Raw genomic sequence first — 20,212 nt, forward strand, 5'->3', positions numbered from 1 at the left:
CCGTTACAAGTGAGATCATAAAAGCAGCTGTAATAAGGCAATAATATAACAATAAATGATGCACACTGCAGCTGTGCCAAATATTATTTCAATATGGAGAGATCATTCGGAAGAACTGAACAAAATCTATTGAGACAGAGAAATTAATTCATCTATTTGGCCACTGGACTCTGATGACCCATCATGGCAGAATGGAATCCCAGCGGGGACAGGATTTAGGGCAGGACCCCCGTAGTTTAGGTCCTGATGGTGGTGAAGATTAAGATGAAGGCTTGGATGGAGTGAGTAACTCGGGTGAGGTGAAGATGGGAAGGAGAGTCTGAAAGGGAGAATGTATCTCAGTGCTCTTCTTCAAAGCATGCAGAGTGGCGGCTGACTGGGTCAAAGAAGGCGGCAAGAAGATGACTGGACTGGTGTAATGATGCCAGTACGGAGTTTGACAGCATGGGAAAATGGTAGTGACTAGCAGCTAAACATCCAGGAAAGCAAGCAGATGAGTTAATATTGCAGATTGTTCTTGTTGAACTTATGCATGAACTTCATATCTTATTTGAAAAGCTTGAAAATGAAAGAGATGAAGAAGGTTTCATGTTGTAAAAAGCCTGTTGTCCTGACTATTCTTTCCTTCTCTTTGGAGCAGAGGGAGACCAAGGGCAAAACACAAACTACAGGAGAGAGAGATGGCAAAAGTTTGTGACTTTTCCAACACCAACATCTCTGCTGCTGCTCATTCAATGGTCTGAAATCAAAATGGTTGATGCTATAAAGTGGGTCATGGGGCTGTGACAACCCTAGGAGCTAAAGAAAGGTGATTTATTACGATTCATAAAAAGATCCAAACATACTGTCTCACCTCTTTCGTCAAAAACATGATAAAAATAATCCAGAAGGAAAAATGTTTTTTGCTACAGGTCCAGAGGGCCTCGTTTCCCCCCAGGAAACAGAAAATCCAGACTTCTCATGATGATGTCGTGAGAAATGATGTCATCATGACATCAGAACTGAAGTTTGAGATGCCACAGCACAGCTGAGAACTGTTAAAATTATAACTTTATTTTTACATGATACAAATTGTGTTTGGCCTCCTGCCTTTTCACAATAAAAGCACATTTCCATTGCAGACTGAATCATCATCATCATCATCATCCTCAGACAGGTATTTACAGGCACATTTACACACTGTTAGCAAACTGTACACAGTCAGTAGAAACAACTGATCCTGGAGTTCTTTTATACAAACCCTTAAAGTTTCTTTTATTTATTTTTTATTCCCTTATAGTAGAAAAAAAAAAACAATTTCGTAACAAACAGAGCTCAACCAATTAGAGCTGAGGATCAAACTGTACAGAGATCAGGTGACATGCGCATCATCACTGACAAGGCAGGTTTTAAGCCCCGCCCCTCACCTTTAAAACAAAAGAAAGAAAATTATACTGAAGAAGCACCATAAATCTGCATCTGCATCATCATCATCATCAACACACGCATGCAGAAATCTATTGTGACCGAAGAACTACAACTACGGGTCAAACACAGGCTCAAAAAGCACACAAGCAAAACACAGAGTCAGAAATAGAAGAAGAAGAAAAGTCCAGCAGGAAGAACTGGGTCAGCAAAATCTGGTTCAGGTCTCTGGTTTGGTTCAGTTCAGTAGCAGGGACCATCATCAGAGTCCACCTGCTAGGTTCAGTCCAGCCAGAGGCCATAAACACCGGGGGCACGCACCCAGTGTCGTCAACGCCATCCACAAAGACCAAGACGACACACTAACAGCTGAAACATCATGGCTGCCTTGAAGACCCAGCTGTGACGTCGAGCAGAATCCAAATATCCCGAGAGATGTCGACTCTTTAAACCGGGATCTGGAATTTACACGACCCTTTAATCCCGGTATGTGCAGTGAGTCCGGATCCTCGAGGGCTCCGACCGTTTTTGTGCTATAAACATTACAATACTGATGAGAACGAGAAAGCATCCATAGATTTAAAATGTGGTACTGGATGTGAACAGCCCAAGACCTGAAAGCTCTGTGGTTGGTGATTAAAACCACGCAGGGCATCAGCAGCATCCATCTACCCAGTAAAAGTGATACTGGTGAGATACATGCACAGATAAAACCCACCCCATCCACAGCCTGTTCACCCTGCTGCCATCTGCCAAGCAATGCAGGAGGATCCAGCGGTGCACCACCAGATTTCTTTCTTTTCTTCCTTTTTTTTCTTTTCTTCAGGCTGCTGAATTCATCGCCCATCCTTTTTTCATTAGTAGCATGCAGCAGCTACGTCTACAATTTCCTTTTACCACCGTGTGTTGGGTAATGGTAATAAAAATGAGCCTTCGATCTCTTAAACTTCACTCATTAGATTCGGGCAGATCTGATATCAGAGCTGTAAACTAATACCTGTCACGTGTAGCTCAGCAGATCTAAAGTAGATGAAAACGGCTACCATAACAATGGATGTGGCAGCAGTCGGTAACAACCGTGGCACGACACCTGGACCAGTGTTTCAAGTTACTCGTAGCTTCGTTCTTGAAGTACACTGCGTCCACCTAATGATAAAAAACATTTTTAACAGTTGCAACTCAGCAGAAATGCTGGGGGACATACACGCCAAGCAGAGAAAAACAGGAAGCTACAATCGCCACAATCTGTGACCTGAAACAGCAGCCGAGCACAGTGTGGTACGTGCTGTTTGTGCTCAGGGTTTGTGGCTTTACTCTGTTGTGTTTGGTGGGGGTGGGTTCTTCTGGCATATTGTCAGGGTTTGTGTAAGTTGCTGTTGTTGTTTTTCCTTCCCTGGTTCAATACAAGTTAAGCATTTAAACTGATTTATTTTCCCAATGAGCAGGGGGATACGTGATCAATAAGGCTGCTGTCAGAACAGACAGTGCCACCTAGCTGCAAGAGTGAAGGCACAGCTGGGATTAAATAAGTATAAATAGGACTTACAGTATGTACACACAATAAGTTAGTAACTAGCTAGCACACAGCCACTCTTTATCTCTTTATGTCGCTTACACAAACACACAGACACACACACACACAGACACACACACACACACACACACACACACACACACACACACACACACACACACACACACACACACTCTTTAACTCCTCCCACAGATTTTAGATTGTTTTTTCAGCAGGTTCGACTTCAATGTTTCAGTTCAACATTCAGTGTGACTCCAGTCTCCGTCTCCACCACTGCCTCCTTCTTGCACACAATAGCCATAGTGACCTGCTTCTTAGCTTCATTATGGAGTTACAGGAAAACGGTTATAAACCCTTCTGAATAGACAATTCAAAAGGGTTTATTTATAACATTAAAATAATCTATGAACTTTAACAATTAGAAATAAAATGACATTAGAGCACATATCCTTCAATGCACATCAGCAATAGGCAGGGAGAGCAAGATAAAGACCCAGCACAGGGCAGAGCAGACATCAGTGAAGATATATCACTTTGATGAAGTCAGATGCACCATGAAAGGTGAAGCTGGGCTGCAAAGCAGCTTGCACATCAAAGCAACTGCGGGCAGGCTGAAGCAGTTAAAAACATGCTGAGCTACCAGCTGATGTGGGTGAGGACTGTGGCTGAAGTTTGCAATTGTGGTGTGTATGAGCATGCATGACACCCACCTGATTCATAACTACTTCTGTAAGTGGTAAAAGTACTTTTTCCTTTCAGCATATCAGAGTGGAGAGATGCTGCTGAACACATCTGGTGAAATCAAAAGGATTGTCTAGAGTAAGGGTTTCCTAAAATAGAAAGAGAAGTAGAGCCAGCTCCCACTTTGGCTTTGGGAAGCAGACACCCTGTTTACTTTGAAGACTAAGCTTCAAACTCTCACTCTTCTTAAAGCTAAAGTTCAGACTGGATCATTAGTCTGGGACAGTCTAGGAGAGGACTGTCACACTGGATCCTGTTACCACTGCAGTCCCTTCCTTGGAGTCCACAGTTTAAAAAAGATGTGGATTGAATTTGTTTTCATCTCTGACACAGATCCTCACTTGGTCACATTCAGCACTCGCTGGTTTAGTTTCAAACTAAATCTAAAGCTGCACTCATACAAAACAGATTGATGAAGCAGTCTGGACCCACACCTGTAACTGAGGAAGGCTGGAAGGACTGGGACCAGCAGGTCACTGTTAATGAGAAACTGGAGTCACGCTGAAACGTGGTTTAAATGCTCCCTGATTTTGGTTCTTTTATTGCGCTTCTTAAAACTCTGCCCAGATCGGCAACATCAGAGCTGCTGGTTTCAGTAGAAAAGGCGAAACTTACAAACAGCACGTCTGCGACCAGGAGCTCAATAATCAATACATGAGAATCTGAGTATTTCACTTGTGCTTTTTGACTCACAGACAGTAGAACAGCAGGGAACTCTGGGAAACATAGTGCAAGGCAGCAGGTGATGGTGATATTCCCTGATCTAATTGGTAAGATTGTCATTCTCCACCATAGGCTGGTGTCAGTCGGCGTAATGCGGCTTCAGGTTTGGTTTAGGTTAGTTTAACTTTAGTTTCAGTGCTGCTGCTCTGTGAGGAAATCTAAAGACCTAGGATCTCTTGAGTCGGACTATAAAAGCTCATATATCCTGACACACACACACACACACACACACACACACACACACACACACACACACACACACACACACACACACACACACACACAGATGCACACAGCAGGAAGACACAGTGCCACAGCAGTCCAGTCATTTCCACTGCTTCAGTCTTTGTAAAGATGTTTCTTATGATTCTTCATCCCCATCCTCCATCATCCTCCTCTCCTCATTTAAGATAAAAACACATCAGAGGTCCGTGACCTTGTTCTCCACCAAGGCGGCGACCTGCTGCAACCGATAGGCCAGCTGCATCTTCTGCCCTGAACTGTCCTCCTCCAGAGACATGATGATCTGAGCAGTAGACACAGTACAGAGAGTTGGACAAGTGCAGAAGTGTAAGATTAGTCTAGAGAGCTGCTAATAACCAAATACATGTTTGTTTCTTTTATTGTAATCTGTCATTTTAACCACTGGATTGCAAAAATGCAATGTAATCTGAATACTTCGTGATTTCTTCAGAAGAACAGAGTGCACCTGTTACCAAGTATTTTATTTATATAATACACTTAATGCACTGCAAATGTATATAAAACATTTGTAGTGCAATTAAAGTGCTAAGTGAGAACTTACAGGTGTTCACAGTAAATAAACTTTATACGAACTATTCAGACACAAACTGTTTCTTAATCAGAAGACTTGTGGAGGACTCACATATTGTAGTATAAGATAAGTTTTCCCTCAGAACTACTTTTATATTTTATTTTTCCTATAAATAAAAACAAATAAAATGGCTATTTTTTCACAGATTATCATAAAAAACAGATAATGATCTGGCAGCGTGACTTACTTGGATACACTGACTTCAACATTTAGATTTATTTAGAAACAGATGCTGAGATAAAATCAGATTTACTGTTCTGTTTCTTTTCTTGTAAATAAAATAATTTATTTTTTATTTTATTTTATTTAAAAAAAAAGTTATCAGGTAAACCTGACAATGAACCTGTAATCTACTTACAGTTGCTTAAAAAAAAAAGTCAGGGCTGAAAATAGATTTAGTGAGAGGTGAAAATGCCTGTCAGACGATCCCATTCTTTACTGTTTTTATCACTTTTATATAAATACCATGCAGCACTCTCTCACAGTATAAGGCCCTCATTAATAGGTGGCACCTTTATTTTAACTATGTTGCTTATTTATTGTAGACTCCATTATTTTTATTTTTATCTTGCTGCTGTAACACAATATTGATGCCACAAGGGAAATTAAAGTATTAAAGTATCCATCCATTGATCCGTCCATCTACATCCCAATAGCATCCAAGCCATTACCAGCCCATAGCCTGTGTGTGTGTGTACATGTTTAGACATCTATGTGAGGACAGAAAATTTGCATGCTACTAAAATTGTGGAGACCAACAGTCACTTACGGGGACAAAATACCCATTCCTACGAGTTTGAAGGCATGTTTGAGACTCAAAATGTGGTTTTAGTGTCAGGTTGAGGGTTAGGGTTAGGCATTAATTTTTGATGGTTAGGGGCTAGGGAAAGCATTATGCCAATGAGATATAAAAACAAGTGTGTGTGTGTGTGTGTGTGTGTGTGTGTGTGTGTGTGTGTGTGTGTGTGTGTGTGTACTACCTGATCATAATATTTGTTGATGTACTTGTAGAGCTCATGGAGAGCCACAAGATTGTTCATTTCTGATGCAAAACTCTGGAGGCAGACAGGCAAAGACAGTTTTAACATCAGTTTTTCTTACAGCTGAATTTCAGTATTTCAGGCTCTGTTCAGTCTGTGTTTACTGACCCCAGAAAGTTCAGTCAGAGTGGAATTCATCTCTTGATAACAGCCTGACGCAGCACTGTGGATGTCACTGTAATACCTGAGCGCATACACAGAAGGTTATCAGTACTGCGGCTCTCGGGCTCAAAGAATCATCAGCTAAATTAGATCTTATCTTCCCCACAGCATAAAAACAGTCTCTCTATAGTGCATTATGAGTTAAACAATGGGGACAAGAAGCTGTCTCACCTTTCCACCAGCTGTTTGTATCTGGGGATCTCTCTGGCGTACAGCAGCTTGTTTACAGGCGAATCCTGATTGGAGAAAAAGTAACCATGAAGCCTAGAAAACAAAATCAAAAAACCAAAACCAATACATAGCCAGGCTGAACAAGAGACAGAATTTTTACCCGTCCCACTTTGTGCTCAGAGGTGGTGCAAGAGTCTATGAAGGTCTGAGCGATGACAGACAGAACGGCGTCGATGCTGTCGGTCACCTGAACGTCCAGAACGAACTGAGGGTTCTTCAGGATGTTGACCCAGAACCTAAGAGGGAGACTGGAGGGAGAAAGACATGGGTCAGAGAGAGGGAAAGGGGTGAGAGGGTTGTGGGAGTTGAAAATCTCGATCGGATAACCAGATGTGTGCCTCACCTGTTGGTCTTCCAGATGTGGACAGTTTCTGGGTCGTCAATTCCATGTTTCTCAGCCATGTCGTCCAAAAAGTCGAAGAAAAACCTCACGGCGATCGGAGGAGGACGCTTTGTACTGAGTATCGCCACAAACACGTCATCCACAAACTTTTGCAATGTCCCCTAGTGAGAGACAGAAAAGTAAAGTTGAAGGACAGATAGCCAGGCGGTCAGTTCTCTGGCGTGTATTTGTTTGTACTTATCACATGGCAAGGACAGCTACCTGATAGAATGGAGACCAAACAAACAAGTCTGCACAAAAATAACCTTAAATTTAACAGGTATACCTGTAAAGGTTTTAGTGTTTATCCCACACACTCCTCAGACCAAGAGTTTGTCTGTGGAGGTGTGTGGTGGAGAGTTAACTCTTTACCGCCCCCTAGTGGTAAAAGATGGTATGGCAACAACACACACACACTAATATCAGAACACACACACACACATCTATTTTGCGCATATCTCCACCATGTGAAATTAATTTGCTGTTTAACCTCCAGAATCAATGGTGCCCACAATGTCTGACGTCCCCACAATGCTTAAAGGTAAGGATATGTGTGTTACCTTCATGGACAGCAGCCTGGTCAGGTAAATCTCTGGGATGGCCTTGGCTCTCTCCCTCTCCCTCATACTGCTCTTTCTGTGTTTTGGGATTTCAGGATCTTCACTGCTCTTCACCAGGTGCCATAGACGGAGACCCTCCTCCTCCTCACCCTCCAGCATTGGCGTTTCTGCAGCCACCATAAAGAGACGGTCAGCCACCATGTTTTGGTGTAATACTTTTACACAGAGTTTTATTTTTCCTCTTTTTTGTGCTACATTAATTTTAATCTCTGGGAGTATTAGATTTTAGGGTTATATTATATTTTTAATATTGAGATATTCTGTTAAGATGTGTTTCTTACTCTCTCCAGTTTGGAAGACCTGGTTGACTCCCACTCCACCTGAACTTTGAGAACGAGGGATGAGAGCGACTGTGGCGCCGTCGGGAACCTGAAGAACCAAAGAGCAGAGAACGATGTGAACAAGGAGATGGACAACTGGAAGGAGGAGCAGAGAAGGTGGTGATGGTGGAACACGATTGGCCAGTTGTTTTCACCTTATAGTGCTGCAGTGTGTTGAGTCGTTTCCAACGACCTTGAACCACTGCTGTGACATCATCATCCGACAAGGTCAGATGACCTGCTTGGCCTGAACGCCACTCTATTGACAAAGAAACAGGTACATATGAGCTGCCAGTCTGGATCTACGGATATGATGACACTATGCATTCTCAGATCCACTAACCGAATATTTAAAACACCCACTAATGCTTCGGCCAATTTAATCTACTTTCAGCCATCTCATACAACAGATAGGTGAGACAGGTGTTTACCGAGGTCAAGACTGTCAGCTGATGGTCTCTGAGAGAATGGAGCTCCTCTGTAGACCTGATCCAGAATCTTATCTTTCACCTGAACACAAGCAGACAGCAAAGTGACAAAGGTATTTAGAAATCCCAGTGGAATTAAGAATATAGACGACTACTTCTATGAATCTGAAATTAAATGCTGCAGTGAAATTTTGTATTGTAGTGCAACAGAAAGAACATGCCACCAGAGGGCACTTTTTATCGATGGATCGATGTAGCTGAGCTCAGTGAGCCGTGAAAAATAGCGAGACTGGGAGGGGCTTACATTGCAGAAGGTCAGAAAGGTGAGACAAAAGATGGCAATGCTAGACACTGCAAATGCCACTGGACCCTTCGGCAACCAGAAACAAGAAGGTAGGCATTTCCCCAAAGAGTAATTGCCTAAATGAAAACTCTAAAAGTAAGAAAACTAGTCAAAGGTGGCTAACTTTAGCAGTTACTAACTGCAGGGGCTTTTCATTGCAAATGAACACTGCAAATGAACACACACAGTATTATTAGTATTATTAATATAACCAATACAGTTTAGATAAAATAACACTTTTTTAAAATCATCATTTAACACCTGTTCCGCCTTCCAGCTTGCAGGTTTGCAACATCAGGACTTCGGTTTTGACAGAGTACAGCTGCCCTCAGTTGCAGCTATATGGGCTGTAGCCACTGATTAATAGCTGCTTGCATGACCTAACAGTTGTCCCTTGATGAAACATCAGTAATTATTAAATCATCTATTATTTCTTATGCAGCAGCATATGGTCGCAGCAGATGGCCGCCCCTCCCTGAGCCTGGTTCTGGCATAGGGTTCTTCCTTTTAAAAGGGAGTTTTTCCTTCCCACTGTCACCCAAAGTGCTTGCTCATAGGGGGTCATGTGACTGTTGGGTTTTTCTCTGTATGTATTATTGTAGGGTCTACCTTACAACATAAAGCGCCTTAAGGCAACTGTTGTTGTGATTTGGTGCTGTATAAATAAAACTGAATTGAATTGAAATGATGCCAAGCAAGGTTTATTCAGCTAATCAAATATATATTTGTAGCCACAATAACTATCACCATCACATATCACTTACTATCATATGCAGTATAACCAAAAGGTGTGAAGGCATTAAAAATAGACACCGCCCTACCGTACAAACAAGCATGTACCTGTGTGATCGTGTCGGTGTCGAGCACTTTAACAGGACATGGCTGAACTTCGACTCCGTTTTTCACCAGCACTGTCAGAGTCTGAGAGAAAGAGATGACTTGTCATAAATGAATCAGTGATTCAGCTGCAGATCAGTGTGATGTCTGTTACTCTGGTTACCACTGAGCAATATTCAATGTCCTCCCGCAGCAGGTGACTGTCATTGAGCGTTCGTTTGGCTTTTCCCGTCACAGCATCCACCGGCCCTTTGTCCACCTGATACTTTATGGCTCTGTAGAGCATGTAGAGAGGCTCTCCCGCCACCTCCTGATAGACAAAAAGAGCAGCGACCGGGTGGCCAACATTATGCATGGTAGTTTTATACCCAACACTGAGACAATCTCGTGTTTTTTGATTGGTTCTAATTCACAACACTCAAAAAGAAATGTATCAATCTCTGGATACCCTCTGCTGAAATGTGAATTAACAATTATGGCAAAAGAAAAATGGACTACACCTCAATGATTCTACTGGGATGTGGTCAGGGACCTGGTGAGATGGGACAGGCAGTGGGACAGAGCCAGAGAGACACTTACCTTCAGGAAGGAATAGAGGCAGATGGACATCCAGTTGGTCAACATCTTCTCAACGACCGTCTCTGTTCTGAAAGACAAACAGGCAAGCCAAGACATCAGTAGGACAGACACCTTTAAACCTGAAAAGACTTCCTGTTGAGTTCTAATGTGACTGAAGTTGCTTTTGCTTTGCGTACCGGCGCAGCATGAGTTTGGGGTTCTTGGCAACATACTGCTGCACCAGGTCCTGCAGAAGGCTCTTCATGACTTCAGTGAAGTATTCCAGTTTGTCGTGCAGAGCCATGGTGAGCAGGCTGGCCACGTAGCCACGATCTCGCTGGGAGAAACCCTGCTGGGCCTCCAAAGTGTGGATGAACTGAGACACACACACACACACACACAGAGGCATATAGAAAAAATGTCACCTGTGAGTCTTAGACGTCATATGACCATTCTCCTGCCTCCTCCCACTATCTCCACTCACCCTGGTGAGGAAGAGTCTGTTATTGAGCAGGTTGTTGAGCTGCTGCAGGCCCTGCTCCACAGTCTGCCTCCTCGATTCAGGCAGATCTAGCTGACGACTCAGTGGCGCCGTCTGCTGGCCAGGGAAGAAAACTCTCTCTGCATATATCCTGTAGTCCAAGAGGGGGACTCCTGGTCCTCCCACATCACTGCTCAGATCCATCATCTCTGTCATCAGGTCTGAAGGACAAGAGGTATACGAGGAGCAAATGGCAGCTTGAGATTTCAAAAACGTAAAGAGTTTAAATTTAAATGTATCCAATCAAACACAGAGGGCTCAGTAAATCTTTAAAGTTTTAACATTTTTGGGCAGATCTGCCATCAGGAAATCCAGATGACTAAGAAGTCCAACACAATACGACGGTTTGCAGTTCATTTAAAATGTGTTTTCATACCAGTGAACTCTTTGCGGCACTGATCTCCCACGTTGATCTCCAGAGTTTCTAACTGCAGTAAAACCTTTTTATAATCTCGGAGAGCCTGTTTACTTTTCCTCCTGCACAAAGCAAAAAACAACAAAACAAAAACACTGAAGATTAATGATGAGATGAAGAATATTCTCATAAAAACATTGAGTCGACTTTTAAAATGTCACTGCAGACAAAAATGAAGTGATTGTCCTTTTTGTTTTTTAAGCACAAAAATACAAATAAAGGCGTTTGAGAGGAAACAAAATCCAAAACAAGACGTCACAACAGCACAGAAAAGTCGCCTAAAAACACACCTGGTTTCACACACAGGTGGATACTTACCTGTACATGAGGATGATGACCAACACTGACAGGATGATGACAGCTGCTCCTGCCCCCAAACCGATCTGAGCAGCCAATGGGACAGCAGGCAGCAGAGAGTTGCTGTCGTACTGAACCAATCCCAGGTCCACTTGCAGGTTTCCCATGAAAACCTAACAGAAGACATGCAGACAGAGAGTGAAAAAGGCTGAGTGTGAGAATGAGTAAACCACTGGCCCTTGTATACCAACCGAGCTGGAAAATCCCTAAAAAGCATCTCTGCCTTGGATATGAATCCCTGTAAAAGCCAACAGCTCAAAACCAAAGATCACCTTGAGGCTAGGAAGTTCATGGCTGTCATCCACACTGAGTGGTTGGACCTCTGGAGGGTCACAGTACAGGTGAGTACTGTCCAAAGTTTTCACGTCACACTCCTGATCTCCAAGCCAAGCCTTCACTTCCTCTTTGGACATGGCTCTGGTCAGGTCCTGGCCCTGACGGACGAAAAGAGACAGAAACGGAGGTTAAATCTGAATTTATTCCGTCTGCATGGCTCAGGATTCACGTACGACAGTTGCTGTACCTCCACAGCGATCACTCCTCCAGGTTTGAAACGGAACGGCACATCTAGATTTTCTCGGTTGATTGGAAATAAAACTGGGTTTGGATAGTAAGTGAAGCTTTTACCCTGGAAGACAGACAAGCAGAGAGACAAAAAGGTTTTCCATCAAGCATTAGAAGTGGAAAATTGTTCAGTAAGGCTTCATTCACACTGGATTTCTGTCTGTCAGGCAGGTTTCAAAGCACGTATGCCTCATTTTTCAGCCTCGGGAATAATTCCAGTTAAAATCTGCTTTTTTTTAATCTCCTTTTATTTAAAACCCTTTCAGTCCCTTCCTTTTCTTTTAAGTAAATTGCTATTCAAATCCCTCTAGAGCCTCATCCTTTATTTTCAATCATCTGCATCCTTTTTTTATGCTTTTATATTTGACTATGTGAAAATTAACGAAGTGGAAATTTTTGTGGGGCTCTGCTAGACGTTAGGGAAGCAACGTGACAACATATGCCCCATTTGTTCATATTAATGCGTCACACTGTGTTTAAAGTGAAGTAAAAAATTAGGCTTTGATAAAGAAATGCATGTGTGCCGCTTCACTCCTAATTCCAATAAATCCATACAGCAGCCCAGTATCACCCCTTAAAAAGTATTTGAACTGACAAAATTCAGATTTTGGAGATTTAATCTGCTCCTATGAAAGCAGCAGAACTGACTCTGAGCAGCTCCTGTTCGCAGTGCATCGTGGATGTACGATCAAACGTCACAGGACCAGACGCTGAAGAAAACTGGACGAGTGAAGGAAGTCATCAAGGATGTATTCTCACTATAATCCACCCTGGTGTTTGACCCTTTTAATCATGGGAGGTACCTTGATGCTCTCATAGTGGACTCTGACGTTATCAAGCTGAAACCAGACGCCCTTAACTTTGACCTCTGGGTTCACTCTGGGGGTCGGGCAAGTCATCTGAGAGGACGACAGGATGGAGCAGCGCTCTGATACCTGAGAGGCAGACGGGGAGGTAAAACAGGCGTGAGACAGGCTAAGAATTTTAAAAGCTCGTCTCCGATTGGTCCGTTTGTCTTACCGTTGTCATGGTGCTGTTAAAGACAAGCTGCTGCTTGGAGGTGAGAAGAGCCAGTCGTTTCTTCCGTTTCACCCTTTGTACCTCTAGAGGCTCCACCCACACAGATATGATTGGCTGCTGCACCACATCCAGGTTCCTGCCCTCCACTCGTATGACACGCCCACCCCTAAAACGGTCAACAGCTAATTAGCAGGTGTGCGTGTGTGTGAGGATCGAGTGCAGGTGTAAGGCGACTGGCGCTTACGCGTAGAAGCTCTCGGCAGGTATGGCGCTGGTGATGACGGGGTCTTCGAGGTAATGGAAGGTAACGTTTGGAATAGTCCGCTCGGCTTTACCAAACAGAACCCGAACTGGGACGAGACCCGTCCGATTGCTGGAACCAGTCTGACACACCAGCTGCGTGTCATTCACCTCTTCAACTCTGAGAACAGGCGAGGAGACAGACAGTCAGGCAAGTAGTAGTATTGGTGCTGCAGTACCAGAAGCCGTGGCGTTGTACTTACATGTAGCAGGGCTGGGTGCCCAGGAAGGCGCTCAGGTCAGACGTCTGCCCGGTGAGCAGCTGTCGTCCTTTGATGGTCAGCCTGGTTCCTCCGGAGACGGGACCTTTATTAGGAATGAGATCCTGCAGCAGGGGATCCTGAACCACAACATGTTAGACATCAGATATACCTTTATACTGGTGACCAGATACCACGTAACACTGGGCTACTCAGTCTTACCTGATAGGTGAACATCTTTGTTGACCTCCCACGAGTTGTTCCCACAGTAACCAAGATGGGCCCTTCTTTCTGCTTCCCACTAGGCTGCAGCTCACACACAACCCTGATGCACACACACAAACACACACAGAAAAAGCAAACATGAGCTTGTGTGTCTCCATGCAGAGGAGGACAGCTATACTGGCGTGCCGACTGTGGAAGATTCCTATTGGTGGAACAACACTGGGAAAAAAACAACTTTTGTTTATTCCTTTGAGCTCTGAGTCACCATAGCCACATCCCAACTGTTCTGACGTGTGTCACTTACGTGTGTGTTTATCTATTTATCCAGTGACTGTTTTGGAAAATCAATTTTCAAGGTCAAAATCACATATTCTGATAACATAGCCACACTCGACTCGCTGCAGTCTTTCTACACCTACACGACAGATGTCACAACTCAGAACCTGATTGGTTCCACACTGGAATAGAAATGGAAAAAGTCAACTCAGGAACCAAAGTAACCATCCTCAGAACTTTTTAGATTTTTAAACTGCTGTAGCAGTCTCATCCTCACTCTTTTTACTTTTTAAAACATTTTCTTTCTGATTAAGATAATAGTTAGGGCTGGATCAGGTGACCCAGAAGTACCTGTGCGACAACCGTATAATAAGCAAGCCTGGTTAAACCCTGTGAATCTCATTTATCAAATGCACTGGAGCATCCTTCATGGAAGCAAAGGAGATGATGATAACCCACAACTCAACGAGTGCACCATAAGACTATTAATGAAAGCAAAGATAAAAATATCTGACACGATGATGGAGGCCAGCGTGTAAATTACAGCTGCGGCTTCCATCTTTTACAATAATGCATATGCTTTGAACTTATAATAGCCTTTTATTAAAATCTGCGTGTTATCTGTAATGTAGATTTAGAAATATAATAAGCTTAATTAAAATGATCAAAGTGAAGCGAGGGTTACAGTGTTACACTGGCTATGTTCTCATTTGGGATATTTCGGGATTAGCATCAATTAATTCTATTTCAGAGATGCTAAAAGCCTTAATATGGTTAGGAGATGTTAGATTTAACAATATTTCTTAATACCAGCATTTTATTTCACCAGCATTGATGTTACATTATATTGTTCATAGTTATAAAGCCTCCATAAAACATCAAGCTAAGAACACAAGTTTTTGTAGTCCCTCTACTGAAATTGTAGTTTTATCACGGAAGACCAGCGTCAACAGAATTCACTGTCACAAGCTTTTGCATCTTTTCTTGACCTTGTGACATTTTCCATGAAGGTCAAATAAGATGTGACCCAGTTCTTTTTTTTCCCCTTGTTATTTAGCCTCGTTCCAACCTCGAGGAAGCGTTAACGTGTTTGTCTTTACTTGGTAACATCAAGCTGAAGTTGAGATAACAACATAAAACTAAACTGATAAAGTTTTAAACTTTGGAGCAGGTCCCAAAGTTCCTAAAGATACGAAATCCCCGAGGCTGAGTTGGTGAAAGTATTCTAAAATTAAACAAAGTCATGCGGAAGATTTCAATCTGATAGCTTATTCAAATAAAGCACGGAGGCTAAATCAGAATGGAGATTTTGCTCCCGAGGGAGTGAGTTCAAACAGAATCAGTTCTGAAGAGAAAAAGGCTTCGCTCCATAAAAGCTTGTGTTTGAATTTTCTCCCTGTGTGAGCATCAGATAGATTTGTCTCCTGTTAAAGGTTCTCCCTGATCTAAATCGAGGCTCTGAGGATGGGAGGCGTTATGCGCTGTACAGGTTGTAGAGCTCCTTAGGGCAATAAAGAAAAGTGACTCAACGGGCTGCTAGTGTCACACAGACAGGAATAAGAATATTTGACTATGTTAGAGCTGCTGAAAGGAAATGAGAGAGGACACGTTAGAGTGGCATCCTTGGAGGATTTCACCTGATTCTAGACTTTTTCTGTTTCAAGGTGTTCACTGAAGACTGTTTCAGCGCTTTAATATGAGACATATGAGCACAATCGAGCACTGAAGCATGGCTGGAAGTGTTTCTGATTTTATTATGATGTCGGAAAGGTGACCTGTTACTGTTTGGATTTAATAGGTCATTTCACGTGTCAGAAGTCAGTACACAGCTTTGTGATCACATCCACAGTACGAAATAAAATCGTAAAAATGCAGAAGTGTCTTAAACCTGCATGGTTTCTAATGGCCAGCAGGGGGCGACTCCTCTGCTGCTAAAAGGAGCCTCAGTTTCTCTATCAGATCACACATATGGTTTAAAAACACCAAGATGGCGACAGCATAAAGACTCACTTGAGGCTTCTTAATGGGACTTCACTAACCAGTGGGTGATGTCACGGCTGCTACGTCAGTCTACAAGTGGGTGTCTGTGGTTTTACACCATTCAGAAGAATATTGTTGGATTGAAAACTTCTGGACTATCATCATCAAGACATCAAGAATCCCAGTTATTGATATGTTATTGTGCTGAACTGGTGACTGCCAGGTTTGTTACAGAGCAGACAGAAAGGGAGGTCTCATCACATCTCTCTGTGATTCAGTTATGTGCTGAACGTTTGCATAAATGAATCCCGTAAACACTAATGTAATCATCATGTTACCTGGTGGAGATCTTGTAACCTTTAGACTGAGGCAGGCATTGAATACCCGCCACAGTGACGCCGCCCACCACATCCTCATACTTCATGCCCAGGTTCGATCCTGTGATCGTCACCAGAATGCCGCCCTCTAGAGGACCGGAGGCAGGCTCCACCTGCAGACAGACAGGTAGAAACAGTTTGAACGAGCTCTGCAGACACACAGACTGATCTTCCGATCATTATAAAAGGACGAGAGACGGAAATCTGCGGGAGAATTGTAGGAACACAAAGATGGCAGCTGTCCTGCCCCCAAATAGCCAATAACCACCTTTGAAGCTGCTTTTATTGGATGTGACTGATGATTCTGTACATGCAGTTTTTAGGTCCCAGTGACCACTGAAATTAAAGTTATACCAGGTTCACTCAGACAGGGCATCAAAATTACTGCCTGGATTTGATCCAGTATGGTGCACAGTTGCGGGACTTCCTCTACGTGGACTTTGACGAGACCCACCTTTGTGATCTGAGGAGGCGGGCAGGTGTCTGCAGGTTTACTGGAGCAGGTTCGGCTGTACACACAGCTCGGGGCTGGGCTTCCAGGACACCATACACAGCCGTACTCTTTAGGCACCGCCCTGCACTGTGAGCAATCTGATTGGCCAGCTGAGCAGTCATACAGCTGGACTGTATATTAATAAGAAAAGGAGACAAATATCATGAATGCATTTCTCTTTCTGTCTTTGTGAAAACATTAACCCCCATCCTCACCCACATGCTGACTTTGGTCAAACACAGTGGGCCTCATCACTGTGTGAATGCATGAGTCTGTGTGAGTGAGTGTTTTTCACACAGACTCAGACTGTATGCACAGTTATAGAATGACACACAGCTGTCCTAGAAAATGTTAATGCAGATATTTAAACTGAATAATACTAGTAGTGATATTAATACCAGAAACAATATCAAAAATAGTTAAATCTATAGTTGCTCGTTTCTAATTCTAATAAGCAATTGATCTTTTATACTATATAAAAAAGATCCAAAGACTTAATAAAGATAATATCTGAGTTTCAAATGTTTAAATTAGAATTATTAAAATGCTTTAACATTTAAAACCATTCATTTTCTAATGCTTTGGTATTAGAGCTGTATGAAATAACCATGAAATTGATGTCCTTTCATCCTTACTGCTGAACCTTCATTTCTTGGCAATATTCCACATATGGTTTCAGTAACTGCAGCGAGGCTTTTGTCGTAGGTTGGAGCTTTCCCTTTCCCTGCTTCCTCTTCCCCTGGTCTGTGTTTATTTTATGTATCACATACAGTTCAGGATTCAGGGGACACAACACTCTGATTCACTAGTAAAAACAGTACTGGGCACTAGAAACTTGTCATGAATCCAAGTGTAATTTCATGTGTGTACTTATTTTTTGTCTAAATATTAGTAAAGGAGGCCCACGCCCTCAGTGTGCACTACATCCGCACACAGGTAAGGCTCTTACGTCGGAGTCCAGGTGAGGCATCAATGCGTCGTTCCCCTCTCCGCAGGTAGACAGGAGCAGAATACTGAAGTTGACTGACTGGATGTTGAAACTACAGACAGTGGGACAGGTGGACAGACAGAAATTTAAATATCAGCTGTGTGGTTACTGCCATTAACTAATTATCTGCAAACGTGTTTGCGTGCGTCTCTTACTTGATGCTGCATGCAGGTGAAGGTGTGCGTGTTGTCGTGCATTTTCTCCACAGAAGCTGTCAGATTAGTCCGGGATCCTTCGATTTCAACAACACACACATACGGAGCTTCATCCTGCAGAGAGACCACACACAGACACTCAGCTGTTTGATTTTAGTGATTCAGGTCAATAGAACAGACCAACGCCCGAAGGCTGGTACCACGAAAATAGTTCAACATACCTGGGATACCTTTGCCTTATCTGGTTACATTTCATCTAAACGGCCAATCTCTTTAAAGTAGGTACCAGACAAAGCCTGGGGGCTAGAATCAGCCTGCCACTGATTCCAGTCTTTGAAAATGTGAAGGAGGGTGTATAATCTAGACTTTTAACTGTGTTTTTAGAGCTTGTACTACTGATAAAAACCTCCCCCACGCCTATTCATACTACACGAAAGTAAATACGATATATATAAACAATTAAATAACAGAACATTCCCGTTTTTTCACTACTACAGGAATTCATGATTTTTACAGTGAGTCCACAGGAAAAACATGAAAAAAGAAAAAACAATCTGTGCACTGAGCTAACAACATTTTTACACATTAATTTCTTACAATTTAAGCCAAAAGTATCATTATTGTATCACACAGACAAACTGAGATGTATTGTTGAATTTGCACTTTTTTGTTGTATTAAAGCGTCTCAGGAGTTAAGTGTGTGGTTAAACTGTGCGGTTTCGCTGATTCGGTCCACGATCACAGTGGCTCATGATGTAAAATGAATTTGAGATCCCTGCTATACTCTCTCACTATCTGCACACAGAGGTTCACAGGATTTTGCTGCGTTGGAATGATTGGTCAGTAGGTGGTGGTTTTGCACATGTTGATCTTGTTTCTTGTTAAGAAGAGTAAACCAAGGTTAACCCTAAATAAATTCATCCGAAAGTCCCAAATCATAAATTGCAGCACACGCTTACGTTTTATTAGCAGACTGATGGATGAACATAATATAGGAGGTCGTTTATTTTAATTGAAAGCAATACTTTTTAAGTGCATATTATCACAGTAACATGATGGAGCTGCAGCTGCTTTCAGGATTAGTTCAAAGCTGAATTTTTATCTGATGTTGGAGGTTTTTTGATGACAACAGCTCTGAAGATGAAGAAGTAACTGAGGCTGCTGATGAGGATTCTGTGCCTTTTACTATTTACATTCAGAGTTATTGCAGTTCTTTTCTAGGAGTCTTTATTTTGTACAAACGGTGGTGTACCGCAGGGTTCTGTAAGACGGCTTGTGGCTTCATAAATGTCAATTTACATAAGAATGAAATTAATTTATCCATCCAGCAGCAGCAACCTGATAATTAGCTCAGACTAAAACACTGAAAATGAATTTATGATTCTCTCAGCTGCCTCGAACTCGCTGCTGTTAACAAACAAGCAGATATCGAGTAAAAATTTCCTTTTTGTGGAGCCAGAAGACCTGACGCACTCCTGGAAACACCTGCCTACAGCTGCTGCAGACACAGATGTAGAAACACGATGAGGAGCCAAGGCTTACGGAAACTAACAGAGACTCCTACACTCTTCAGTCTCTGAGCGTTTCTTCTTCACTCACCTCTCTACGTGTTCATTCACCACTTTGCATTTAATCGTTAGTTATGATTAATCTCTGGCTCTTTTCCACAGTCTGGTTCTGCTGGAGGTTTCTTCCTGCTAAAAAGGAGGTTTTCTGTCCCACTGTCACCAAGTACTTACTCATAGGGGTCATCTGATTGTTCGGGTTTTCTCTGTAATATTGTAGGATCTTTATCTTACAATATAAAGCACCTTAAGGAAGACTGTCTAAATTGAACAGCATCAAATCGGCTTCGTGTTTATGTGCACGCCACACTCAGACAGAGAACAGTGTAGCAGTGCAACCAGATACAACGACCAGGCTCCAAGAAACAAAAGCTCTAACTTGGTTACGCTAAGTGTCACTTTTTGGGAGGTTACAGCAGATGTTGCGGCACCACACAGTCGAAACATGAAATATCAGTCTGATCTGACTAATGTTCATCCACTTCAAACAAAGACTGTTTTTACAGTTTTAGACATGAAAAACATTTTTTTGGTGTTTTGCATTAAACTGTTAATGGGACCATTCGATTAGACTCCATTTAGATCCCCGTCAGACTGA

The 20,212-nt window shown here is 42.6% G+C and overlaps 1 protein-coding gene across 1 annotated transcript in view; it reads right to left on the reverse strand.

Annotated features, from left to right (window-relative positions):
- Nucleotides 1–3,349: 3,349 nt before the first annotated feature.
- Nucleotides 3,350–20,212, reverse strand: part of plxnb3 (plexin B3) — a 100,970-nt gene continuing 84,107 nt past the window's right edge. The window contains exons 13-40 of the mRNA XM_085345660.1: nt 18,050–18,163; nt 17,856–17,946; nt 16,868–17,037; nt 16,375–16,526; nt 13,778–13,880; nt 13,559–13,695; nt 13,300–13,476; nt 13,056–13,221; nt 12,839–12,970; nt 11,995–12,099; nt 11,744–11,905; nt 11,433–11,584; nt 11,076–11,176; nt 10,643–10,860; nt 10,356–10,534; nt 10,180–10,246; nt 9,764–9,910; nt 9,604–9,684; nt 8,424–8,502; nt 8,148–8,251; nt 7,954–8,041; nt 7,613–7,779; nt 7,014–7,174; nt 6,771–6,918; nt 6,611–6,675; nt 6,386–6,461; nt 6,218–6,292; nt 3,350–4,928 (exon numbers count right to left, since the gene is read on the reverse strand). Of these exons, the coding sequence (XP_085201786.1) occupies nt 4,824–4,928; nt 6,218–6,292; nt 6,386–6,461; nt 6,611–6,675; nt 6,771–6,918; nt 7,014–7,174; nt 7,613–7,779; nt 7,954–8,041; nt 8,148–8,251; nt 8,424–8,502; nt 9,604–9,684; nt 9,764–9,910; nt 10,180–10,246; nt 10,356–10,534; nt 10,643–10,860; nt 11,076–11,176; nt 11,433–11,584; nt 11,744–11,905; nt 11,995–12,099; nt 12,839–12,970; nt 13,056–13,221; nt 13,300–13,476; nt 13,559–13,695; nt 13,778–13,880; nt 16,375–16,526; nt 16,868–17,037; nt 17,856–17,946; nt 18,050–18,163 (3,522 nt within the window). The 3' untranslated portion in view covers nt 3,350–4,823. The remainder of the gene's footprint in view (nt 4,929–6,217; nt 6,293–6,385; nt 6,462–6,610; nt 6,676–6,770; nt 6,919–7,013; nt 7,175–7,612; nt 7,780–7,953; nt 8,042–8,147; nt 8,252–8,423; nt 8,503–9,603; nt 9,685–9,763; nt 9,911–10,179; nt 10,247–10,355; nt 10,535–10,642; nt 10,861–11,075; nt 11,177–11,432; nt 11,585–11,743; nt 11,906–11,994; nt 12,100–12,838; nt 12,971–13,055; nt 13,222–13,299; nt 13,477–13,558; nt 13,696–13,777; nt 13,881–16,374; nt 16,527–16,867; nt 17,038–17,855; nt 17,947–18,049; nt 18,164–20,212) is intronic.

The sequence above is a fragment of the Diplotaxodon limnothrissa genome, linkage group LG20 (genome assembly GCF_057381915.1).
Source record: "Diplotaxodon limnothrissa isolate DT_005_m linkage group LG20, D_limnothrissa_male_GT1.1, whole genome shotgun sequence".
Lineage (NCBI taxonomy): Eukaryota > Metazoa > Chordata > Actinopteri > Cichliformes > Cichlidae > Diplotaxodon > Diplotaxodon limnothrissa.